Source organism: Bufo gargarizans, chromosome 3, assembly GCF_014858855.1.
Source record: "Bufo gargarizans isolate SCDJY-AF-19 chromosome 3, ASM1485885v1, whole genome shotgun sequence".
Lineage (NCBI taxonomy): Eukaryota > Metazoa > Chordata > Amphibia > Anura > Bufonidae > Bufo > Bufo gargarizans.
Window position 1 is genome coordinate 321,886,444 of NC_058082.1, and position 26,718 is coordinate 321,913,161.

The 26,718-nt window shown below is 45.1% G+C and overlaps 2 protein-coding genes across 4 annotated transcripts in view; one reads left to right on the forward strand and one right to left on the reverse strand.

Moving 5' to 3' along the window:
- Positions 1–19,701, reverse strand: part of CDCA8 (cell division cycle associated 8) — a 54,387-nt gene extending 34,686 nt beyond the window's left edge. Inside the window, exons 1-8 of one of the 3 annotated variants that reach the window (XM_044286449.1) lie at positions 19,579–19,647; positions 17,578–17,648; positions 16,455–16,563; positions 13,903–14,031; positions 9,189–9,229; positions 7,414–7,480; positions 5,153–5,232; positions 2,983–3,056 (exon numbers count right to left, since the gene is read on the reverse strand). In XM_044286449.1, coding sequence (XP_044142384.1) covers positions 2,983–3,056; positions 5,153–5,232; positions 7,414–7,480; positions 9,189–9,229; positions 13,903–14,031; positions 16,455–16,548 — 485 coding nt within the window. In that variant the 5' untranslated portion in view covers positions 16,549–16,563; positions 17,578–17,648; positions 19,579–19,647. Of the gene's footprint in view, positions 1–2,982; positions 3,057–5,152; positions 5,233–7,413; positions 7,481–9,188; positions 9,230–13,902; positions 14,032–16,454; positions 16,564–17,577; positions 17,649–19,557 lie in introns of all 3 variants that reach the window. The other 2 variants (XM_044286450.1, XM_044286451.1) reach the window with 2 other exon arrangements.
- Positions 19,702–19,841: 140 nt separating this feature from the next.
- The window catches only part of DNALI1 (dynein axonemal light intermediate chain 1), a 36,942-nt gene continuing 30,065 nt past the window's right edge, over positions 19,842–26,718 (forward strand). The window contains exons 1-3 of the mRNA XM_044287279.1: positions 19,842–20,152; positions 25,228–25,361; positions 26,033–26,202. Of these exons, the coding sequence (XP_044143214.1) occupies positions 20,072–20,152; positions 25,228–25,361; positions 26,033–26,202 (385 nt within the window). The 5' untranslated portion in view covers positions 19,842–20,071. The remainder of the gene's footprint in view (positions 20,153–25,227; positions 25,362–26,032; positions 26,203–26,718) is intronic.

Below are 26,718 nucleotides of genomic sequence, written 5' to 3' on the forward strand. Positions count from 1 at the left end.
CCTTCTTTTGATCCTAGATTTGTTCAGTCAAATTGTTGGTGCCAAGGTGTTCTCCAAGTTGGATTTGAGGGGGGCATATAATCTGGTAAGGATCAAGGAGGGGGACGAATGGAAGACTGCCTTTAATACCTCTGAAGGTCATTTTGAGAATGTGGTCATGCGGTTTGGGTTAACCAATGCTCCTGCTGTTTTTAAACATTTCATCAATGACATCTTTAATCATCTAGTGGGCAGGTTTGTTGTGGTGCATCTGCATGATATTCTAATTTGTTCCCCTGACATGGAGAAGCATCAGGATCATGTGAGACAGGTCTTACAGATACTGAGGGAGAATAAATTGTATGCAAAGATGGAGAAGTGTGTATTTGCGGTCCTGGAAGTGCAATTCCTGGGTTACCTACTCTCTAAGGGTTTTTGTATGGACCTGGAAAAAGTCCAGGCTGTGTTGGACTGGGATAGACCCTAAAATCTGAAGGCACTCATGCGATTTCTGGGGTTCACCAATTACTACTGTAAAATTATCTTGAATTACCCCACTGTTATACCAATGACTAATATTTCTCAGTCTGGTCTGATGCGGCATTGCAAGCCTTTTCAGCGGTAAAGGAATGTTTTGCTTCTGCCCCTATACTGGTGCAACCTGATGTGTCACAGCTATTCATTGTGGAAGTTGATGCATCCGAGGTGGGGGTTGGAGTAGTCTTGTCGCAGGGTCCTTCTCCTAGCAAATGGCGGCCATGTGTTTTTTTTTAGAGGAAAAAAAAATAAAACACACCTCGGTCTATGATTCGGAGGATCCTGGGGTGGTTGTATCCACTAATGTTTGGGGCCTAGGGAGATGCACCCGATTCTTGTCCTCCAGGGAAGTTGTTTGTTCCTACGGCTCAAGGTGTTTGAGGACTTATTTGAGATGTTTTGTCTCGGAGAATCAGGAGGAGTGGTCTTAATTTTTGTTGTTGGCAGAGTTTGCCATAAATAACTGTAGACAGGAGTCCACTGATAAGTTGCCTTTTTTGGAGCATATGGATTCCATCCGCAGTTTGGCACATTTTCTGGTACTGAGACCTATGGTATACCGGAAGAGGAAAGATTTTTCTCTTCATTGTCATCTATCTGGCAGAAAATTCTAAACTATTTTAAAAAGATGGACAAAAAGTATAAACGGATGGCTGACAAGAAACGTATGGGTGGTCTGAGAGTGGGTGATTCTGTGTGGCTGTCCACAACAAACATTAAAGGGAACCCGTCATGTGGATATTCGATTATAATCTAACTAATTATATACAATCATTAACTACTAAAAAGTGCCTTAGATGTCTTCACTTACTGGTGTGACAGATGGTTACCTCATAATATACACAAAGATGCCGCATGCTAATGAGCTGTTTGAGTCCGGCGTGATGTCATTGAGTCCAGCGTATATTTAATTCAGAGCTATAGCCACTCCCCTGCCCACCTGCAGCTGATTCCTATGGCAACAAACTGTCACTCAGCAGCAGGTAGGCGGGGAGAGTCAGGAGCTCATGAATATTCATGACTCATCATTATCAGCTGGAGCTTTTCAATACAAGATGTTGGCAGATTGACTGGGTCAATTAAAGAAAGTGACCCAGCATTTTGCTAAGCGAATCAGTCACTTATTTATGTTGCCCTTAGTTAGGACACCATAAAACTGGTGACAGGTTCCCTTTAAGTTGAAGGTACCCTCTTGGAAGTTGGGCCCAATGTTTATTGGACCATATAAGATCTCTGCCATTATTATTCCGGTTGCCTTTCATCTTGACCTTGTACAGGTTTTAAAAAAATTCTAGTCATTGCTGAAAAGATATGTCGAGCCAGCTGAACCGTCCTCCTTACCTCTTGCTCCAGTCATCTTGAATTTCAGATTGCCAGGATAGTGAACTCACAAATTCTTTGTAGATCTCTTCAATACCTTGTGCACTGGAAAGGTTACGGTCCAGAGGAAAGGATGTGGCTTCCTGCAGCCGACGTTAATGCCAGTGACCTCGTGAAGGCCTTTTACAGGGCGCATCCTGATAAAGTCGGCCCTGGGTGTCCGGAGGTCACCATAGAAGGGGGAGGGGAGAACTGTCACGGTCTCTCCCATGACAGAGGTGAGAAGATCAGGGAGATTGCCAGCACGTGAGGCTATCTGACAGTCTCTGTTCTCACCTTTCAGTTTGTGGTTTAGTGATGACCACACCCCTTGCGAGGTGTTGCCTGTGAATATCACTGAGGCTCTATTTAGTTCACTCTCACACTGCTTACCATGCAGTTGATATTTCCTGCTTGGCATTTGTTGAGCTGGTGTGTAGTGTTGAGCGTATCGAAGAATCGCGTTATGGATTCTAAATTCCGTTATGGTCTGTGGTAGCGGAATCCAAAACGCGATTCTTCGATAACCCGAACTTTAGACGCCAAACTTAAAACACAAGTTTGCTCAACACTACTGGTGTGTTGTTCCGTTAAATCACCGGCTTCTCCATTTCCTCTTTAAAGATAAGTGCTTTTGTTGTGACTCTTGTATGTTGTGTTTCTAGGCCTCAGGGAGACGCTGGGTCCTTCACCTGGGAAAGAACCAGTAGTCTCATTCCCTGCCACCGTTCCTAGGGCTTCCAGGGCCTAGGTTATGGTGTGAGTTTTTCCACCCTCCGGGTCTACTCATGCTGGTAGGAGTCAGGGAGAGATCTAGGGATTCCTAGGAAGTAACTATCCCTCTTCCTTAGCTTTGAGGTCTAGACTCTGGTTTATTTCCTTCTGTGTGTTTTCTTGTGTTGGCCCCTCCCCATTACGTGTGACACCAGCAGGACCATTACTGTAGACTGTTGTAAACTTTAGCAGGAAAAATACAGGAATGGTACAACAGTCATAAGAATAGATGTTCTTGAATTGCTATTACATGGAGAATGCAAGTAGTTACTACAACTGACATGTCAGGAGAGGTGGCAGGTTCTCTTGAAGGTACACTGTTCAAACACTTACCTCTTGGCGGTAGTACTGGCAGCAGAAATTCGAGCTTTCCTTGCAGTGCCAAGTCTTTTTGTGGAAGTTTTATTCTGATAAAAGCACAGAACAGACAAATAACTTACATTTTGTCATAAGGTTTATTAATGCAAGTACTGTATACACTGGTATCCCTGTCACATTAGTGGCACAATCCACAATGCTGGTTCTAAACATACAGTTAAGCAGAAGAGTCTAGGTCAGGGATGTCAAACTCGTGGCCCTCCAGCTGTTGCAAAACTACAACTCCCATCATGCCTGGGCATACTACAGCTATCAGGGAATGATGGGAGTTGTAGTTTTGCAACATCTGGAGGGCCATGAGTTTGACATCCATGGTCTAGGTCAAGGAGTTCTCCAAGTGCTCAATCTCTTCACTTTTGGTTATTTATAGGTCCAAACAATATCCGAATGGGTAATGTGCAAAAGGATGACTTGTGCTAGGCTTTCTTGAGGGGAGAGTTCCATCCATTAAATCCAACTTACCAGATACAGACAAGACAGGGATTTGGGTGGGTGTCTGCCTGGTATTTAAGTATTAGGCTACACAGAGATGTCCCAGCACTTACTACTATTCCTGGGCGCCGCTCCGCTCGCCCGCTGTGCCCCATTACTGTCTCCTGCTCCGTATGCAAATTAATATCGGAGCAATGGGGAGAAGACATCAGCTTCTCTAGTGGGCGCCCCTTCTATCTGGCTGTTGCGCTGTCCAATCGCAGCGCAGGGAGAAGGAACGCCCAGGAATAATAGTAAGTGCTGGGACATCTCTGGGCGTCGCTTTGTGAAGCCTAATACTTGAAGTCTGGACCCAAATAATAAAGTCTTTAACACATAATACAGGAGGCAGGTGCCGGCAGCAGAATCACATAGCCGGCACCTTGTCTGACAGGGAGCTGCGATCAGCGGCAGTTAACCCCTTAGGTGCTGCATCTGAGGGGTTAACTGCTGCTGATTTGCTGCCAGTACCTGTATTAAGGGTTAATCATCATTGGTGGCGCAGTGCACCCTCCCCCACCCCATTAAAATCATTGGTGGCACAGTGCGCCCGCTCCTCTCAACCCCCCCAGTATTAAAATCATTGGTGGCCGTGGCCACAGGATCCCCTCACCTTCTCTTATTGGTGGCAGTGGCAGCTTCTGATCGGAGCCCTGGCTGTGTAATCCTGGGGCTCCGATCAGTTACCATGGCAACCAGGACACTACTGAAGTCCTGGCTGCCATGTTCACCTCCCTGCTGCCCTGTGCACTATGCACAGGGCAGCAGGGACAGTGTGAGATCCTATTCAACCTGATAGAGCTCTATCAGGGAGAATAGGACAAGGGATGAAAAGATCACAGGTTCTGGACCCTAAGGGGGCTAATAGTTATTAAATAAAAAGCGTAAGAAAAAAAAAAAAAAAAAAAAAAAAAAAAAAATAATGAAGTATGAATCACCCCCTTTCCCAATTTCACAAATAAAATATAGAAACAATAAATAAACATATCACATATCGCCACGACCGAAGTCCAAACTATTAAAATATTTTTTTAAATCTATGCAGTGAACGCCGGAACAGAAAAAAAAATAAAAAAAACTGTGCGAGACGCCATTTTTTAAAATGCGGAATGCACATGGCTTTTTGGTTAATTTTTTTGTGTGGTATCTAGTATCGCAATACTTTATGGTAACGAAATTGAATCAAAAATTTGGTATCGCTAACTCTAGTAGCAATCTGAACTCCTTATCTGCAGTACTACCCATGTATTACTCCAGATTGTCACCATGATCTGGGACAGATTCCCTTTAATAAGTGGCTGCAGCGGTCCACTGATTATGACACATGACCAGCACCAGGGAAACGACAAGCGGATGGAACCGGAGTTTCCAAAACTCTTCTGAATGGGGTTTCTGTTACGTTGAAGGTAGGTTCAGCCAGTATGATTTAAATGGGCGAGCACATGTTTTTTTTCCATTGCTCTCATATACACTGCAGTCTTATTTATATATTTTAGCCTACAGCATACATCTGCTTCTACCAGGACAAGAAGGAATATTCCAAACAAAATTATCCCTCCAGGTTAGCTTTTGGTCTCCCTGCCTAATGGACAACCACATTAAATCAACTTCATTGTGCAGGCCAAAAGAAAGCACCAAACATTTAAAAACTCACATTTGTTCTTTGTCTGAGGACACTGGTCACCGAAATATTTTCCACTAATTCTTCAATCGAGTTGGCCTTCACTTTCCTTGCTGTATATAGAAATCAAGGAGGTGAAAAATACATGTAATCAGGTCTACACACCATAAAAACAGTGCTTGTTGTAGAACAGGAATGCTCAACCTGCGGCCCTCCAGCTGTTGCAAAACTACAACTCCTAGCATGCCTGAACAGCCTACAGCTATCAGCCTTCAGCAGGGCATGGTGGGAGTTGTAGTTTTACAACAGCTGGAGGGCCGCAGGTTGAGCATCCCTGTTGTACAAAACCACCATCAAAATATTGTTCAGAAAACAAATTATGACTGGATTCAAAAGATTAAAGTTTTTGGCCCATAAGAAAAACACTCGTCAACTGCCAGTTACCCAGCTTTAGAAAAGCTGAACTTTAGTCGCTTTGCCTCCGTCCATTTGGCATGGGTAGTTCTAGAGTGGCTCCTGCAGCGTAATTTTGTGACTTATTGCGAGTATGAACATTCATCCCAGATAACCTGACTGTCTAAAGGTGCAACAAATCACCCCATCAACAAGCAAAATTCTCATTCATCCAGTGAAACAGTCATTTGTGCTGGCAAGTAAATTGTTGTTTCTGGGCAGCAGGTTGTGCTGTCTAATCAGTGATCTGCTGCCCAGAAACCGGTGATCACTTCCTTGCCTCCCGACAATCTGCTGCTCCTCGGAGCGTGTAAACTCGCCATTATACTATCTTATGAGATCAGGCTGCTGGAACCTCTGAAATTGTCCACGTTGATTGGGACAAGTCGGGTTTATACCCATTGACGTTGGGATGTGGAGACTGCTTATTTCTCAATCTATTCAACACCATATAGAGTTTTTAAACTTAACAGGCCGCTATAACGGTATATATCTTAGGCCCAAGTTCACACTTTAGTCATTTCCATCAGTTATCTGAACCAGTAGTGAAGCCTCCACAGAGATCAGGTATAATTGAGAAATTTCCTCTTCTGTGTTTGACCCCCCCTGGTTTTGGCTCACTATAACTGATCAGAAGTTTGAATTTGGTCTTATATTAGAACTGGTTGTGACCAACAAGGTTAAGGGTAGGGGTGGGCGGTATAGGCGATATGCAATATGAATTTGGGCCACGATATGGATTTTCGCCGGACCGCGATATGATCGCGCGCACCATGTTCTGAGCCGGCCGGCACAGCGGAGGGAGGAGGGGGGAGGAGGGAGTCTCTCCCTCCCCACTGTGCACGGCTGCCGCTGAACACCAATGAGGACAGAGTAGGAGGAGGAGGGGAGGGACTGTGGCCACTGCACTACCAATGAATGTGCCGGCCATATCCCTCAGGGTCCCCCTCCTCCCCCCCATCATTGGTGGCAGTTTGCAGTTCCGATCGGAGCCCCAGCAGTGTAATGCTGGGGCTCCGATCGGTTACCATGGCAGCCAGGAGTCACGCTGCTGAAGTCCTGGCTGCCATGGTATGTTAGTGAGCAGAGAGCAGCGCATTATACTCACGTGCGCTGTGGCCGGCGGTCGCTCCTTCTGTCTGTGCGGCGGATAGCTAATGCTTACAGCATTAGCAATGCGCCGCACAGACCTATGAGAAGAAGGAGCGACCGGCGGCCACAGCGCACGTGAGTATAATGCGCTGCTCTCTGCTCACTAACATACCATGGCAGCCAGGACTTCAGCAGCGTGACTCCTGGCTGCCATGGTAACCGATCGGAGCCCCAGCATTACACTGCTGGGGCTCCGATCAGAACTGCAAACTGCCACCAATGATGGGGGGGGGGGGGGAGGGGGACCCTGTGGCCACTGCCACCAATGATTAATACTGGGGAGGGGGGGGTTTGCGTTACCAGAGGGGGCAGATCAGAGGCTGGGGAAGGGGGGCAGATCAGAGGCTGCCGCCATGGTCAGCTCCCTGCTGTTGTGTGCATTATGCACAGGGCAGCAGGGAGAGTGTAAAGTCCTATTCACCCCAATAGAGCTCTATTAGGGTGAATATGACAAGGGTTCTAGCCCTTAAGGAGGCCAATAGTTAATAAATAAAAAGTAAAAAATAAATAAAATTTAAACACCCCCCCCCCCCCCCCAATATAGAAAACAATATATCGCAATATATATCGCATATCGCACATGCTTAAAATTATATCGCAATATAGATTTTAGGCCATATCGCCCACCCCTAGTTAAGGGATCAATATTCTTAAACACATCCATGCACAGACTAAAATTATATACTGACCTTTCTTGGCAGGCTTAAAAGGAGTCTGAGAAACGCTTGATGTTACTTTCTCAATGTCCGCATTCACCTAACGTGACAAAACAATCGTGAGTTTATTGTAGACATTCACGATATACACTGCCGCGTACATTGACCCCTAAATGCCAACAGAAGTCACCTGCAATACCTTTTCTAACCATCACGCCGAAAAGTATAGCAAGAACTCACCAACACTTTAAAGGCTTTAATCAAAAGAAATGTAATTGGCATCACCCGGCGAACAAAACGCTTTATACTCAAGGGTTACAGGTTTATCTAAAGAAGGCCAATTACTTCAGACAAGTAATGTGTGATTGGAATGGCTTTTAGGGCAGTTACGTTAAAACTTAAGATCTGCCTGAGCATGCCAGGGAACACTATATCCATTATAAAGAAGCACAATTAGCTAGCCACAGCATAATGGCTGCTATCAACCTTACTTATTCTCTAACTTTATTTTCCAGTTTCTTAATACAGAGCACGGTAAAAGGGCAGGCGGAGGTTAGGACAATCTGTTACAAATATTCTATTATAGCAAGCTACAAATCAAGAAATCCCGCTATAAAAATACTGTCACCAGCTAGTAAAAGGTATTGAACTAATGGAAGGGCATTCAGCACCCCACACGGCCCTATTCTACAACAGACATTCAGTAAGTGTATGAAGACTAACAGACGCTGCCTCAGTTTTCACTTCTTAGTGCTGTGATTGGTCGCTATAGTCCAAAGTTTTTAGTTTTGTTGGTTTTCATGAATCTCCCTCAGATTAGACATTGCCAGAATGGGTGGATTAGTCACTACAGACAAGCTGTGAAATGCAGGACAGCTTTATACGTCTGGGACACCAGAGTTCAATTACTCAATGCAAAATAGAAAGTCAATCTATACAACTATACAAATCTTCACCTAGTCCTTGAATTTCGCCATTATGTCAAATCATTTCACATTCTATTTAGCAGTTTCTGGAAAACCCTCGGTAACCACAGGGGTCGTCACTCAGATTGCCTCGAATTGTGAGCAGCAATTGTGCCTAGTTATGCAGAATGAGCGCATGCACCACCGCATAAACTAGGAACTTCTGCCATTTACTGGGACATCAGCCATACTGGCCAGCAACTAGCAGAAAAGTCTGAACAGGCCGATTTGTGATCGCCACATTCATGCCCTTTATGCATAGAGGTCCTATTTAAAGCATTACAAAATAAACAAAAAACAAACACTGGTTTGTAACTAGTGTTGAGCGAATGGAGCTTTAGATCCTAGATCCAAAGTCAATTCACTCCAAACTTCATTTCAATGCTGTACGGAGATGTGTCTCCATACAGCATTGAAATGTATGGGGGGTCTGGTGAGGTGAAGTGCATTATTCCCAAGTCTTGAGATACATTGGGGAATAACTTCAGCCATTAATTTTTAAACTTTAAAACATGGATCTGAAGTCTGCTTTGGTACAGACTGGTAACTCTTGGTACAGAGTTACCAGTCTGTACCAAAGCAGACTTCAGATCCATGTTTTAAAGTTTAAAACTTAAACCCTGCGAGACTTTGGTAATAAAAAAAAAAAAAATAAATAAATAAATAGCCTTGTCAGGACCTATACATTTGAACACTGTATGCAGATTAGTACAATCCCTCCAATGTTTACATAAAACTGGGAACAATTCTACACACACACAACCAGGCTTCAGTACCACGCCACAAAATAAATACACATATACACACAGTCAATTACAGTTGCAGAATTTGCCTTCAGCTCACCATTGCCGCTGCCTCTAAAGCTTTTAGGCTGCCTCCTTTTGCTAGAAAAAAAATATAAATCATTTTATATAAAAGTTTCAATTATATGTTATCAGGCATTTTCTTACGTTAAGATTTATTAAACTATAGCTAAAACAGTCAGGAGTCACTTACATGACAAACACTTTCAGGAAAAACAAGAACCTCAGAAAGGGTTAAAGAAAATAAAAGTGGCATCAATCCCCCCCAACACTAATTTCATTGTGTTTTTTATTTTTTATTTATCCAGAAAAAGATATTGATGTCCTAACTCCAGGTTAGATCAGATCTGCAGGGGGGGTCACACAGGAACCCGCTGAGCAGCTATTAGAAGAGGTCGCAGCCTCTTCCTAGACTAATGACGTCACTATACAATCGGTCACATGGCCTAGTAGCAGCCCAGCCCCACTCAGTAAGGGTCCATTCACACGTCCGTAATTTGGGTCCGCATTCGTTCCGCAATTTGCGGACCCAGTCACTTTCAATGGGGCTGGAACAGATGCAAATCCACATTTCCTGGATCTGCATTCGCATTTTCGGGATCCGCATCTTCGGGATACGTTTTTTGGGGATCCGCAATTTCGTTCCTGAAAAAAATAGAACATGTCCTATTGTCCGCAATTGCGGACCAGAAAAGGCATTTTCTATTATAGTGTCTGATGTGCAGTCTGCAAATTGCAGGTGTCTGTGTTTTGCGGATCCGCAAAACACTTACGGACGTGTGAATGGACCCTAAATGGGGCTGCACTTCCACAAAAAACACACACAAAGCAGCAGGCTCAGGATAAATTCCAATTTCTTTATTTCTTCATTATAAAATCCATGGGCTGACCACACAGGCAAGGTCTACGTGTCTCAACTGCACATCTTAATCATGATCACTATATAATGTACGGCGCCGTGTTTGAAAATCTGCCGGAAGCCCGAATCGCTTACCAGAGCTCCAGGGAGCGGAGCAGCTCCCTGAAACTGTTGATCAGCAGGGGGGCTGGGACTCAAATCCCCGGCGATCCGATGACTATGTAAGAGCATAAACCCACAGGCCGTCCAGCATATCAGATTGGAGAGCTTTCACCCGAAATACAGTAAGGTTCACACTTGAGTTATTTCCATCAGTGAGAAGATTGTGATGGAACGCTAACCCATATTTGACAACCACAAAAGACTAAAGGAAATATTACCTCTTCTGGCATTGTCTGGGGTTGTCAGTTATTTTTTTGTTCTTTGTATGTTTCTAACTAATCAAGTGTAGCAGGTAAACCATGCACTTACTGCATCTGTAGTTGCTGCTTTCTCAGATTTCACTGAGGGTCACATGACCTGTGATGTCATCTTCTCTCCCTGCTAATGTTTTGTGCACAAGGCTGACAGGGCAGATATGTGTCTGTACACAGACCTCACTGTGCTGGCCATGCCCCCCTGCACTGCTGTCTGTCCGCTCACTGGATTCTTCAGGAGACTAACTCCTTCTGCAGCACAGACACAGGGCTGAAGGCTTTACCGAGTAGCTGCAGGCAGCGAGGGGGCAAATGCTGGGCACAGGAGTTCAGCAGAGCATTGCACCACAGCTAGGGGGAAGATCCTGTGTGTATCAGCAGTGTCATTGTACAGCTGGGACTTTTAGTCAACACATACAACATGCTGCTGAGTCTCCCAGCAGGCAGACATGTCACTCAGGGCAGCTCTTGTATTCACTCCCTTTGCAGAGCAGGGGGAGGGGCAGAGATCGTTGTTATTGCAGGTAAACAGAGCCAGAAGAGAACCAGGGAAAGGAGGAAATAGATATTTTTGGGCCTAAAACTTGCTTAGCTTAGTTATATATTGCTGCCAATCAGATTTAGGGCTATTTCACACAAGCGGATCTTGTGTGTTTCATCCTCAGCGCGAATGACAGCCAAGCTCCGTTCCGGACAGCAGAGACACAGAGCAGTAACACGATTGACAATAATCTTTGCCTCTCTGACCTTTTAACTACAAAATCACGGCGAGATAAAGTTGTCACCGCGATTTTGTAGCAAAAAAAGATTACACAGAGAGGCAAAGAGCATTATCAGTCATGTTAATGCTCAGTGTCTCTGCTGTACGGAGCACGGCTGGGCTGTCTCATGTTGCGGATGACACGCACGGGATACGCTCGTGTGAAACAGCCCTTACAGCGCTTTATTTTTTTTCATAACTCAGACAACCCCTTTAACGAATCTCCTTGTCAGAGGTGCCTTCTCATCACCACCAGAGACTGGCACATTTCTGTGCAACAATAAAAAAACTAAAACAAACAAGACCTTCAGGTGTCTTCTCCACAATACAGTCCATATACCCAACAGACCTAGAACATCTCATGTGCATCCCAAATGTAGTGTACATGATACTTTGTACGAGGTGTCCTAATTGAGGACTTTATATTAGGGAGAATGTCCAGAAACCGCGATCCAGGATGAATTTACAGATGCACTATAACTGTGGGAAACCATTTCTCTGAACCAGGACACTCCATGGGAGACTTAAAGGTTTTAATTCTCGAAGGGAATTTTAAAGAGAACCTGTCACCTGGAAAAACACATATTGAACCAACCACAGTACCTTACAGTATCCCCCCCCCCCCCCCCCCCCAGTGTGTTGCTAATCATGATTTTAATTTCCTCATTCTGTCTCCTCATTTGTTTAAAAAAAAAAAAAAAACGATAAGACTGCCCCTTCCCCCTCCTCTCTACATTGTGATGGACATCTTGCCGTGATCGTGCGCTGCCCGTTACAGCGTGCTCCCGGCTCCCTCCCTCACCACCTTAATTTTGTAGGACTGCTCATGCACCGTTCAGTTCCATCGCGCTCAAGCCCGGACGTCGCTTCTCGTCTTTAGCGCGAGCGTAATCACTGGCTTGCGTTCTCCAGCGCCTGAAGCCAGTGATCACGCTAAAGACCGAAAAGCGACAGCCGGGCGCGAGCGTGATGGAACTGAACGGTGCATGTGCAGTCTGCAAAATGATGGCGGTGAGTGAGGAAGCCGGGATCGTGCTGTAACAGGCAGCGCACACGCGAGCAGAGCGCGATCCAGGCATCACAGCAAGATGTCCATCACAATGTAGAGAGGAGGGGTAAGGGGTGGGCTTATCGTGCCTTGAAGCAAGGAGGCCGCTGCCTCCTTGACTTCAAGCCTGACTTGGAGAAGGCGCCAACAGACATTAAAACTGCGATTTTAACAAGTGAGGAGACAGAATGAGGAAAGAAAATCATGATTAGCAACACACAGGGGGATACTGTAAGGTACTGTGGTTGGTTTAATATGCGTTCTCCAGGTGACAGGTTCTCTCTAAGAATGAGGGAGAAAAAGGAGAACTTGGGAATTTATACTGACTACAATCCAGTCATTCGGCCAAGGTTTATATTTAAAGGGCTATGAACCCAGACATAAGCTCCCCTTCCTCATTTAGCATGAATGAGTGGAGCATTGAAGCATTTCCTGATCCAATGTACAGGTCTTGTAGTAACATCCTCCAAATGTTGTGCCCGTTTCTCACTCTTCCATTTGTAATTTTGCCTGAAGGCGCCTCTGTGCTCAGAAAGCTTGCAATATGATTTTTGCTGCATTATGTCAGTGTTATTCAATAGGTTCTAGGTCTCGCAGGTACACAGCACTACAGGAACTCGCACTGCCACATGCAGAGTTTCTCACATTGAACCTGCTAGTCTGAGTCTGGCCTTAATCCGGCTTAAAAATCTGATGTTTAGGCCTCATGCACACGGATGCTGACTGTATTGTGGCTTCCAAACAGCGGGTCCGCAACATGCAGGAACCAAGTGCACATTGCATCATGATGTAGACCCATTCACTTGAATGGGTCTGCAATCTAGAAGGTCCAGTGGGGAACGGAGGCACGGAACCACTACGGAGCTCTTCCGTTGGGTTTCTCTCCGTGCCTTAGTACTGCAAAAAAAAAAAAAAAAAAAAAAAAAAAAAAAAAAAAAAATAGAACTTGCTCTCTCTCTTTTGCAGTGTGGACGGATCACAGACTCATTCAAGTTAAATGGGTCTGGATCAGTCCGTGGCAACTGCAAGGATGGTGCCGTGCATTGGGGACCGCAAATTGCGGTTACCAGTGCACGGAACAGGCGTGTGCATGAGGCTTTAGAGAAACCTAAATCACATAAAGCCAGGGAAATACACAGCGTGCTGTATTCTTGTGCCAATATGCCATATATCTCACCCAACGCTATAAAGGGCAAAATACACATAAGTTTTGCTGCAGATTTCTGTCACTATCCACAGTGTTCCCCATAAATAATATCCCCTCGGACGATAGAAACTGAAATGTAATCTATGGTTTATGGCTACTATGCATAAGGTCCAATATGTAAAGATTTAAAGTCCTGCGGAAAAAAATAAAGTTAAGAATAATTGATAAATCAAATCTCAGGTAAACAGGCAATTAAAGGCATCACAAGTCAAAGAGGGGACAATAAAGATTTTATTCCACTATTGCAGCATAAAAATGCTGCACATTATGTCTCACACCACATTTGTGCCATAATATGCTACTTTTTGAGCTTCTCGTCCCTTTTCTGGTGGTGAATATTACTCCAGCACAGGGAGATGAAGACTTACATATGGGAACGCCGGTCTTATAAACCTCCCCCGCAGTGTTCCTTACAAGAGGTGCAAGTAAGAATTTTAAAAGGGAAATAATTCTGATAGTCTTACCGAAGAAATCAATCCAGCGCATCTCTCGGATCGCTATGGGGAGCTTGATAATTTCAATGTTGTACAGGCTATCAACTTCCTTCAGATTGCTCACAACGTTGGCTTTTAGTTCTTCTACTATTGTCTTGACTGGTAGAAAAGAGAGAGGGAGAACAGTTTACAGCACTGGTTTCCAGCTCAGAATTTCACAAGAGCAGATATTTTCTTCCAGAACGTTCTCCATGATAAAAACTCATTCCCAGAGAAGCCCTTTAAGGCGGATGTCCCATCTCGCTATGTAGCTTTCACTCGGTTCTTACTCTAATAAACTTACCCTAGCCATGTTATTTTCACTATGACCTTCTCTCCCTAGTCAATTTTTAGTTCCCATTGTTTATTACTCGTTGTCAAGGGTTATAGCCATCGTTGCGATACTGCAGCGGTGTCTGCGCTTGCGCAGCGTCTTTGTTGCCTTATTCTTGCCTGTACTGGCTGGGACCACGGGAGCATGCACAGCGTCTTCCAACCTGCAAGCAGCTGCTGTAGATGCTGCTAATAGACTTGGTTAGCTATTAGATGCATCGGGCATGCACTTGTACAGGGAAGAGACGTCAGCAGAAGGTCACTTGCCTGTACTGTGAATGTAGAAGGTACCACCCACAGAAAGCACAGGAAGTGGTGCGCTGCATCGGGGAAATGAGAGATGGGACAACCCCTTTAAGACTCCTGCACAGACCCACACGACTGTGCGCCTTCATGAGCACCACCTTCTCCCATAGAATCAATATTCGTAAGTTGGGATGAGCGAATCTACTTTGGCAGTTTCATCCGAAATCGATTCGCTCATCCCTATTCATAAGGAAGGATGCCTCCGGAGTATGGCAAGTACTGCAGTATGCCAGGAGTTTGTTTTTACAAACTCCATGGAGAAAGCAAACCAAGTCGGAGAACATGAAGTTACAGCATGGAGCCATAGAGTTCTACGGAAAATGTGTTCATATTACAAAAGAGCTGAACACTTAAGACTGTATTCACATTTGGGGCTTTTTGAACTGAACACAGGAGCTGGATATGAAGTAGATCTAAAAAGGGAGACAGATACTTCATATGGTTTTGGCACAATAACAAATGCCATGTGTGGTTCTAGCCTAAAGAATCCCTTGCCCAATTACCTTAGTATTCAGCATCATCTAACAGAGGGTACTTCTGATGGTTAAGCATCCATATAGGACGTGTATGGCCACTAGTTATGGGATCACTTCTGACTGACAACTCTGGCATGAAGAAAGGTATTCAGAAGCCCCTCTATACAGTGGCCAACAGATGTTTATGATGGAGGCATAAGCAACTATGGCCATACTCAGCCAGAAGAAAGCAAGCCAGGGAGCAGGAGATGGACAAGCGGAGGTCAGCAGCCAAGTATGACTTTCTATAGGTGGGGCAGTCTATGGGATACAAATAAATGATTTATTACTGGAAAACTCCTATAGGTCATGGTCAAGAGCTAAAATGCACTTTGAATAGTTGGACTAAAAGGGGTTAGGCAGCGGCTTAAAGGGGTTTTCCGGGAGTTTTATACTGATGACCTATCCTCAGGATAGGTCATCGGTATCCGATTCGTGGGGTCCAACACCCAGGACCCCCCTCTGATCAGCTGTTTGAGAAGGCAGCGCTGCTCCTGTAAGCGCTGCGGCCTTCTTTCAGGTTTTCCTAGGAGAGTGATGACATTCATCGGTCACGTGGACATGAATGGGGCTGAGCTGAGATACCAAGCACAGCTGCTATACAATGTATAGCCATTGTGCTAAGTAAGCACAGAGAAGGCTGCAACGCTCACAGGAGCGCCAGTGCAGTCTCAAACAGCTGATTGGTGTCGGTCCTGGGAGTCAGACCCCCACTGATCACCCATCTAGGTCAGGAATGGCCAACCTGCGGCTCTCCAGCTGTTGTAAAACTACAACTCCCACCATGCCCTGCTGTAGGCTGATAGCTTCAGGCAGTCTAGACATGCTGGGAGTTGTAGTTTTGCAACAGCTGGAGAGCCTCAGGTTGGCCATCTCTGATCTAGGTGAAAGGTGATCAGTAATAGAAAACCTTTTTAATATCCATGACCTATCTTCAGGACAGGTCATGGATATCAGACTGTTGTGGGTCAGACTCCCAGCACCCCCACCGATCAGCTGTTTTAAGGGGTAGCGACACTTATGCGAGTGGCTTCCTATTGAAAACTACCTGCCTGCGCTTCGTCTCCTGTGTAATTACACAGCATGGAGGCGGCGAGCTGATAGTTCTGAAGAGGTGGGTGCCCACACAAGCATAGCTACCCTTTCAAACGGCAGGGATGCTGGGAGTCACCACTGCAGCCATGTGAACAGCTCCCGAGCGGTGGACACCCCATGTAAGTCTTCATTATTTATCCAATTACATCTAGTGGCATTGGGGAAGATTTTAAAGAAACGTCCATCTTTATATACGGTAAGTCTTCATCTGTGCCATTGTAGGGTGGCATCAATAGAAAGTAAAGCCTCCCTCACAGGCATTACAGCAGTTGTGTGGGGAAGACTCATTCTTACCTTGGCTGTCAAAGTCCTTGATAAAAGATGCCAGCTTCTCATTCTTCATAGTGCGAGTCTTCTGTCCACGGTTGGTTCTTTTCTTTGGCGCCATGGTGAGAACCAATGTCTAAAGATTATTGGAGAAGGATGTGAGTCTCTGATCTTACGGGACCACATTAGAGAACTGATATGGACAACTCTCCTGATCATGACGACACTATGCCCCCGGTACTGGATAGCCATATACATTCAACAGCTGTTGGCCTCCCAACTGCCCACACACATGCATGCTTGGCTTGACCCAGCAGGAGTGTGTTCTTGAAGCTTGAAAACAAAGGATCGGGCATACTTAACTTCAATACGCCCAATCCTTTTCTTCATGAACTTCAGAAGACACTAGATGGGCGGCTGATTCAGCCTGTATTAGGCCAGTGTGCATGGAACCAGCTTGCCGCAGCACTGTGGTTTGTGAGGTCACCAAGGACCTGGCGGGAACCAGGAAACACCAGAAGAGGGGATTGGACAGGCCGACATCCCCAAACATCTAGCAGTGGGGGAGAGAACGGTTCTGATAAGGGGGTATACCCATCTCAGATAATCCACAGCGTGGGTTCCATAGGTGCCATTCCATTTCCAGAAAAAGGCCCTCCAGTACTGACTGCAGTGTGCAGAGGTGGTCGGGATCATGGAGTTACCCAAACACGGCACCGCAAATGCACTTGTATTGAAAAAGTATAGCATGAGACTATGGAACCTCCTCTCGCCAATGCAAGACCTATATCTTCAGAAAGTTGGACCAGCACTCAAAACATTTCGAGAATTATGTGGAAACATACAAATTTATTATATGGTAAAACCGCAATGTACCTAGGTACTATACATCTGATTGATACAAATATATAATTATTAAAAATGCATAAATTAAAACATCAATTGATCACTCTAGGTCGAATTCTACTTTGGTTCTCTATAGAGACGTGTCTATCGGTAGAAATCCCGGTGGCAGGTGCCATGTAATCAGTATGTATAGGACTTCTGGTCTTTATGTGGAAGGACACAATTTCTATGTAGTCCCAAGCTTTCAGAGTCAATAGGCTTCACCCGTTTTATAGAAAATATAATGTACACATTTGGTACTCACGATACGTTGCGCTGATCAAAAAATCTTTTTTGCGTGTAGAGGTTCTTTCAGTGGCGTCCCACAGCTCCACACTGGAACACAGAGATTCAGATGCTAAACCCGATGTGAACAATTAAAGCACAGATGAAGAGAGTAAAAAAGTTGAGAAGTTTGAGACCACAGGTGACCCACTGAGGAAGATAAGCCATCTCGAAATGCATGGCCATGTACTAAATTTCACCGTCAAGAAACAATATATCGCTTTACTTACGAAACTTACATACGGACCAAGTGTCGCGACGAGATCCTGAAAGACGCTGCAAAACTAAACTAACATTGCTGGAGTGTGGGGGAGCTGTGGGACGCCACTGAAAGAACCTCTACACGCAAAAAGGTTTTTGATCAGCACAACGTATCGCGAGTACCAAATGTGTACATTATATTTTCTATAAAACGGGTGATTTGGGACTACGTAGAAATTGTGTCAAGAAGAGTGTTCAATTGATGTTTTAATTTATGCATTTTTATTATTTATTTGTATCAATTGTTATTTTATCAATTAGATGTATAGTACCTAGGTACATTGCGGTTTTACCATATAATAAAATTTGTATGTTTCCACATAATCCTCGGAATGTTTTGAGTGCCAACTTTCTGACTATACAATTGAGAACAAGGGGTGTTTCTTTTTTTACCTAAGCACCAGTTGTAGTTATCCACAGTAAGACATCTGTATATTGTACTTAAGACCTATATCTACTACCCATATATGGCTGAGGGCTCCTGCACGCCAACATTTTTTTGACCCGCATCCGATCCACATTTTTTGCAGGTCAGATGCAGACCCATTCACTGTCTGCATCAGTATGTTAGGTTCGTAGCCCCAGAACAGAATAGGTCCTATTCTTGTCCGCATTACAGACAAGGACAGGACTGTTGTATTATGGGCCAGTCGTTCAGTAACACGTGGAGTGCACACGGCCGGTATCAGTTTTCTGTGGATCTGCAATTTGCGGACCGCAAGACAATAGCTGTGTGCATGAGCCCTTAACCTGTGGAAATTCCGTAAACGTCTGCAATGTATAACCTTTTGTAAGGGGTATTCTGGGACTGACTGATGAGCTAACCCATCAGATTGGTGGGGGTCTGACAATTGTGACCCCACTGATCAGCAGGGGGGGCGCTGGGAGTCAGGCCCCCAACCATCCGATTTGGATAGGTCCTGGAAACCCTTCCACTGCCATAAATCCCGCAGTACAGTACCAGCAAAGTATGAGATTACACAAATCTCTGCAGATCTTTTCCGTGTGGATTTCCAAATCCGCAGCATGGCAAATAGGTTTGTGGTTTTAACAGCGGATTTCCAATGGATGGCAGGACATTCGGCAAACTGCACCTAATCAGCACTTAACGCGCTGCCAGAAATTGCAGATCTTGGTGTGGATATAGATGTAGAGAAACCTGCGTGGAAATCCGTGCAGATCTTGTGTGTGTCCCCCATCAGTCCTGTGCAGGCGGTCCAAGGCTACCTGCGCACGTTGTGGACCAGGAGCGAAAAGCGCAACAAAATCCACAAGCAGATATTGGAGCAAAAACGCTGAGAAATCCACAGGGCATGTGCAGGCACCTTCCCTGTCCAGCGCATGCGCAGAAGCCATGTATGTAGCATCTTCTATCTGTATACACAATATAGAGACCTGGCCAGGAGAGGCCCCACCTACTGCCAGGGGACCTCAAAGACAAACCCCTGCCCACAGGGACAGAATAGATGGGGTCCGCCGCTGTGAGGAAACTATGGCTGTCAGTAAGCCTCGGTTCACACCTGCTTTATTTCCGTTAAACAAACACCTGAACGTCGCAGCCCCACGTAAAGGCCCCGTTCTAGGAGCACACTGCCAGCGGCGCCCACAACACAGCGCTGCCTCCCTGACGACGTAAAACTAAAAAGCTGCGCAGTCTCCATGAACCCCGCCTGCACCGGGCCCCGTACCGTCCACATACCCGCTAATCCCGGGAGCTCACCTCACACAGCCGCTCACCAAAGCCGGAAACTAACAGAACAGATTCAAACCCAGCCGCCGCCAGCGCGCGCCCAATCGCGTCCTTTCAATGCGTCACGTGCTCGCCAGGAGGCCGCGCTCTGTTCTAAGCCAATAGAGATGCGAGTTGCGAGGATGCGGCCATGTTGTGGATGTCATGCGTTTATGAATTGCCAACCACAGCTGACACGTCTTCAGTCACCCTGAACCTTGCGAGGAATATTAGTATTGCTGGAAGACATTATCACGTGTTAACGCGTTTTCGTACTAAGCGGCTGTATTTTAGCATTTTTACACAGGAGGTGGACAACTAATAACCGCCGCGTCTCTTGGATACAAACAGAGGGCGGGGGAGGGCAGTTAGCGCATGCCCAGTGCGGCCCTTGTGAAAGGCGTCCTGTTGTCTAGGAGACGGCTGTACACAGGCAGTGTGCTAGCTCCAGTGTGCAGCAGTTTGGCGCTCGGCTCCAGTCACCATGATCCCCCCGGCAGATTCCCTCCTCAAGTACGACAACCCGGTGCTGATCAGCAGGAACACGGAGAGGAGATCACCCAAGGTAAGCCTTATACCAGCCATGGGGAAGATGCCACTGCATCAGCTGGCTGGCCAATGCGATAACACATACACAGGCTAAGTCGGCAGTGTACCCCCTCTTTACACAGACGTGCTGCCCAAAATTAAGCAATTTTCGGTCTACATGTTCATCACTGATCTTTTCCTGCATTTAAATAGGTTTTCCAGTAATTATATATTGATGTAGTGGGGGTGTGACTCCCAGACATGCCCCCTGAGCTGTGATCAGGAGATAGCTGCAGCTGAAAGGACACGCCCCTAAGCAGGGGCGTAGCTATAGGGGGTGCAGAGGTAGCAGTCGCTACCGGGCCCAGGAGCCTGAAGGGGCCCAAAAACCCTTGTGCCACATAAGACACTGGCATTATAGAAAGTGCATGCTGGTCAATTTACACCTCTGGCTGGAGGGAAGGGGTTAGGTCAAGAATTTAGATTGAGGGGGTGCCCTTTCAATGTTTGCTTCTGGCAGCAGGAAGGCTATGTGCTCCCCTGCCCCTTTCCAACAAGCACTGAGGGAAGGGGGGCCCAAGCTGAACTCTTGCACCAGGGCCCATGAGCCTTTAGCTACGCCCCTGCCCCTGGGCTGACAGGGAGAGCTGCAGCAGAAAGGACACGCCCCTGGGCTGACAGGGAGAGCTGCAGCAGAAAGGACACGCCCCCGGGCTGACAGGGAGAGCTGCAGCAGAAAGAACACGCCCCTGAGCTACGATAGGGATAGAGAAGCAGCAGAAAGGAAATGCCTTTTTAGAAAGGAAACACCCCCTGAGCTGCCAGTTTGATATAAATGTAGCAGAGCAATGATGCGAGATCCCTGGATCCATGTGAGGTTCAGGGCTGGGTCTAGCTTTGTTAGAAAGAGATCATCATGTACTATATAATGTCTGATTTTCATTTTTTACAAGTCCCTCAAGAACAAGCAAATATTGTTCCAATCCTAAGATTTCCATATAAATATAGCAAGATCTTGTAACAGTTCAAGATATTCATTTGGGGACCAGTACAGTATTTTTCAGACTATAAGACATACTTTTTTAGCAAAAAAAAATGTTTCTAAAAAAAGTGGCTACACCCCACACTCCTCTGTCTCTATACTCCATTCCTACAAATATTCATTTGAACAGCTGTATTCAGGATTGAATCCTGTACAGTATGGGTAACCAGGTCAGTGACTGGCACAGGGCGGAGGCTTCGGAGTAGCGGTTAGACAGAGAACTAAGCTTGTAGAGGGATAAGTCTGGTGAGGGGGAGGCCAATTAGTAATGAGTTACAGTAATCAAGACAAGGATGGATCAGAGTTTTTGTTGTTTCCACTGTAAGAATTGAGCAGATTGTAGAGATTTTTTTGAGGTGCAGGTGGCATTAGGGAGTTCTGCCGGGATTCAAACTCCCAACCTTGTACATTAGAGACAAGGACATTAACCACTACACTATACAGCTACATGTTAACCTGCACAGAAATATAAAGTCTTCTTCTGAATAGGAATACTCACTACATCAGAAACTTGTATGAGGATTTTCTGACACAGTTTAGCATTCAGCTTTATAGCTGAGTGGATAAGGTCTTTTCAGAAATTGATGCTAAATTACATTTAAAAACACTGGCAAGAGCATCACGCTCGAGCACACGCGGTGTTCAGCCGAGCATAGCGATGCTCAAGCCGAACTGGTGTTCAGCTGAAAATGCTCGATCAGCACTAGTGCCACTTCATCCAGGGTGCTTCTGAGGGTATCATTATAGTGTTTTGCAGCCAGATCAGGACAGTAGAGGAAAGAGATTGGTGACAATGATGACTGTAGAGTTTGTACGTTTATGAGAGCCAATGGTATGTATATTTCTGAATGTGTGAAAGAGAGAAAGTTGTGGTCAGAGAGCAGGAGAGGAGCGTTAGTAAAGTCAGGAACCAAGCAGAGCCAGAGAAAGTCCAGGTCAAGTGTATTACATTCTTTATGTGTCTGAGAAATAGAAAGCTGTGAAAGGCCAAGAGAGGAAGTTAGAGATAGAAGCTGGGAGGCAGATGGGGAGATCGAGCTGACTATGGGGATGTTAACGAGGACCTGTCACCACAAAATGCAATGCAACCTGAATGCACCATGTTATAGAGCAGGAGATGCTGAGCAGATTTATATATTGTTTTGTAGGAAAAGATTCAGAAAAACCTGCAATTGTTATCTCTGCTTTTTCTATCTCCTGTGAACAGCATTGGCACAGAAGGGAGGTGTTATCAGTGACTGATAGCATTGTGTGTATAAGTGATAGCTGTCAATCGCTGACAGTATCCCCTCCCTGTACCAATGCTGTTCACAGGATGTTGAAAAAGCAAAGATATAAATGTATAAATCAGAATCTTTTCCCACAAAAATATATATCAATCTGCTCCACTCCTCCTGCTCTATAATATGGTGGTTTCAGAGCGCATTGCATTTTGTGGTGACAGGTCTTCTTTAAAGTCATTAAAATGAAAGCTGATAATTCTGAGGACAGAAAATGTGGAAGCAAGACAGCAAAGCCATCCGGGAACTGGGGAAGGTGTGTGTGTATACGGGGGGGATAAATAACTGAAGGACAGTGGGCGAAGAAACTCTGAGGTTGTGGACCTCAAATGATGGGAATGAGAGAGTTATGGTACTGAGGGAATGACCTGGAAAGTACATTCCACCACCATGTTTGTTCTCAGGCCAGGGGGTATGAGAAAAATGTAAGCAACCCTAAAACAGAGCAGCAGGAGAAGCATTGTTAAATTGCTGAATCAAGTTTCAGTGAGAGCCAGCAGGTTAAGAGAATTAGTAAGAAAGAAGTCATGAATGTAGGAGAGTTTGTTGCACACTGACTGTAGGTTCCAAAGTGCACAGTTAAAAGAGGGGAGAGAAAACATACGATTGTTTGTAAGATTAGCAGGGTTCCTATATGAGATGGAGAAGGGATTGAACTTAAAGAGGGTGGGCCAGGGTTAGGTGAGATATCTCCTGAAGTTAGAAGCAAAAGTATACAGAGAAAGAGCGAATGGTTCTGTCATTTTTAAGGCTACTTTCACATCAGCTTTTTTATTCAGGTTTTGAGATCCAGCAGATGTAATTTACATATGTGCATGTGTGGATTAAAATGCATTTTTTGATCAATCCTGCTTCATCTATTATACACAAGGGCACCTGTAAAAAAGAAACATAAGAGATAATGGTGTCGGTTCAGCAACATCAAACCAGCTGACAGGTTCCCTTTAATTAGCACCTGTCACTTCTCCTGACATGTCTGTTTTAGCAACTACTTGCCTTCCTCATGAAGGTATATATGAATTACTAGCAGTTTGCATTTAGGCCCAGATGGGAATTACCAGTTGGGGCTGTGTTATTGCCCAGTTTGATGCTATAAGCACAAAGTCAAACAACTGTGCAGGGACTCCCCCCCCCCCCTACTGGTAACACCCTTCTGTAACTTCTAGCAATTCATTCATAACTTCTGGCATGAATCATAAAGGCGGTAGATGCTCCAGAATTGTTATTACACTGGGGAATTCAAGTGATTACTAACACAGAAATGTCAGGAGAGGTGACAGTTTCCCTCGGTTGAGCTCGTACATTGCTTCAGGTGATAAGTATCAATACAGGTCTCTGTGATTAGGATGGCTTCTGAAACTGAAAATCCGTTCCGTACACTTGAATGGGGCTCATAGAAATCCATGTGTCGCCGCTAGGTTTGAGTGAGTCAAGCTTCGGACCCAACATAAAGACACACAACGTCTGCGCGTTTCAGACCAGGAGTATACAATCCTTAAAAGGGGTTTATCAACTGAGACAATAGGGGGAATATCGCTATGATATGCCCCCATTGTCTGATAGGTGCGGGTCCTAAACGGAGCCCTGAATGTGGTGGAGGGCACACTGTGTATGCCCAGCCGCCCTCAATTCATTTCTATGGGGCCGCCGAAGCAGCTATTTCTGTCGGGCCCATAGAAATGAATGGGAGTGGTGGTTGGGCATGCGCGATGTGCTCCCATTCACTTCTGTGGGGAGAACGCGTGGTGGTGGCCGGACTGGTGTCCTCCAGCCACCACTTTGCCTGCTCCATTCTCGATATAGGTGAGGGACCCGCACCTATCAGACAATGGGGGCATATCCTAGCGTTATGCCCCCACTGTCTCAGATGAGAATACCCCTTTAAAGGATCGTATACTCCTGGTCCAGAATGCGTAGTCATTGTGTGTCTTTATTTTGTTTTTTTAACTAAGTAAGGGTCCATTCACACGTCCGTTGTTTCTTTCCTGATCTGTTCCGTTTTTTGCGGAACAGATCAGGACCAGTTCTGGACCCATTCATTTTCAATGGGTCCTGGAAAAAATCGGACAACACAATGTGTGCTGTCCGTTTCCGTTGTTCCGTTCCACATGTCCAATTAAATATAAAACTTGTCCTATTCTTTTCCGCAAAAATCGGATCCTGGTACAATACAAAGTCAATGGTTCCGCAAAAAACGGATGACATTCGTTTGTCATTACGTATGTCATCCGTTTTATGCGGAATCCGTTCCTGAAAATTAAATCCTGCCCACAGAAATCACTTATTCACTTTTTTTTTCCAATTTTTTTTCAAAAAAAAACCAAACAACTTTATTTGCTTTGTGAAATTTATACATGTCATACGGATGACATACGGAAACATTTTCAGGAACAAAAAACGGATTGAAATTCGGGATAAAGAAAAATACTGACATGTGAATTGCCGACACTAATAGAATATGCCTGTTCTTGTCCGCAATTGCGGACAAGAATAGGACATGTTCTATTTTTTTGCGGAAACTTTCTTCTTGTTTTCTGGATTTCCTGGTGCTGAGTTCCAAGCACTTTCCGTGCCTCTGACTATGATTTCGAACAGGTGAGTGCAGCAATCTTACTCTTCAATCTCATTAATGTGAATGGAATAGATTTTCAGTCCACCCTTAGGGACCCCATGTAGGTAAAGATTGATAAATAATTTTCCATTCTTGTCGTAGAAACATTCTCTTCCCTTATCTCAGTGAACATCTGAAAGACATCATCCTATAAGGATATTTTATTACCTTTCTCCTAGTCCCGTGCTCTGAAAGCCATTCCTCAGCAAACCATTACATCTTCTCCTGTACCACCACCTCCAAAGTCAAAATCCCCTCCTCTAGATGCTTCTAAGCCAGCAGAAGAAATTTTAAATGCCATCCTACCACCCAGGTAAGTTCTTTAATACAGGTACTTTTCCAGAGAGCTCATACACTCATTTTTTCCCATGACTTTGACACTTTAGAGCAGTGGCCTCCAACCACTAGCTTGGAAGACAAATGTGGCTCACGACATACAAAAAGTTGGGGACCTCCACCTAAGAGGAAGCTGTAGTATTTATTACCTTTGGGGCTCACCTCTACCTATTAGTGTATGCATGTGCCTGGCGTTTTCCTGTAATCTGAATACTGGCTTTCAGGGGTGTGCACCAACCATTAGCTATGGGAGCGGTAATAGGGCTTCCATGGTTGTGCATGAGCCTCTACTGTTCTCTTCTGTATAAAGCCAAAAGAAAAGTACATTGTGCCAAGCTCCATCGGACACATCAGTCAGAGACCGAATGGCAGTGTATCCTTTCGGCCTCTGACTGGCCGATGTTATATCAGATATCAGTATACTGCAAAGAAACTGTTCCATTCAACAATATCCATTGGAAGACATATACCTTAAAGACTCTGCACCAGAGGAATGAACAACTACTTCCTCAGGATTCCCTTGTTCTTTCTTTACTACGCCCCTCCATAGTCTGTCAGGAATGACCCCTATTTTATACCTTCGTCTGTATTCCCCCTGTACTCATCTTCAGAATACTATAACTACGGCTTACATGTTCCTTCTAACAGAGAATGGATGGAGAACAATCAGTTGTGGATCCAGCAGGTGTCAAGCACGCCCAGTACGCGGATAGATGTCGTCCATTTACAGGAAGAGCTGGATATGAAATTACAGCAAAGACAAGCTCGGGAGACTGGGATCTGTCCTGTGCGCAGAGAGCTCTATTCGCAGTGCTTTGGTCAGTTTGTCATCACCATCCCTCTGCTAAATGAGTCCACTACAAGCTTGTCCACCTCTGCACTGGAGACTCCATTATTCCATTTGGCAGAATCTATTATTTTTGATGGTAGTAAACAGCGCTCCGTGCAATGATATATTTCCCAACAAAACGACAAACACCTTAGCTGCATCCAAGCGACCCTATTAGAAGTCACTGGGGACCATTGAGTTTGTAGCTTCTATCCTTCTATTATGACATACAATGTAGATGTGAACATAGCCCAAGAAGGCCTGTGAAGTCTAACCTGATTGTCCGCAATCAGAGGGACCCAAGATTCTTTAATCTCCTTCCATTCACTTCTCTAGGACTTCTGAAACTAGCCCAGTAAGCGTACGCAGCTATTTTCGGAAGTCCCAGAAGAGTGAGTGGAGAGAGTAGGGCAAGCGTGGCCACCTCTCTATTCCTGGTGGTGTTAGACAGGGTCCCGTTTTCAATGTACAGCACCTCAACCAGCCTATGTTCATATAAAAAAAA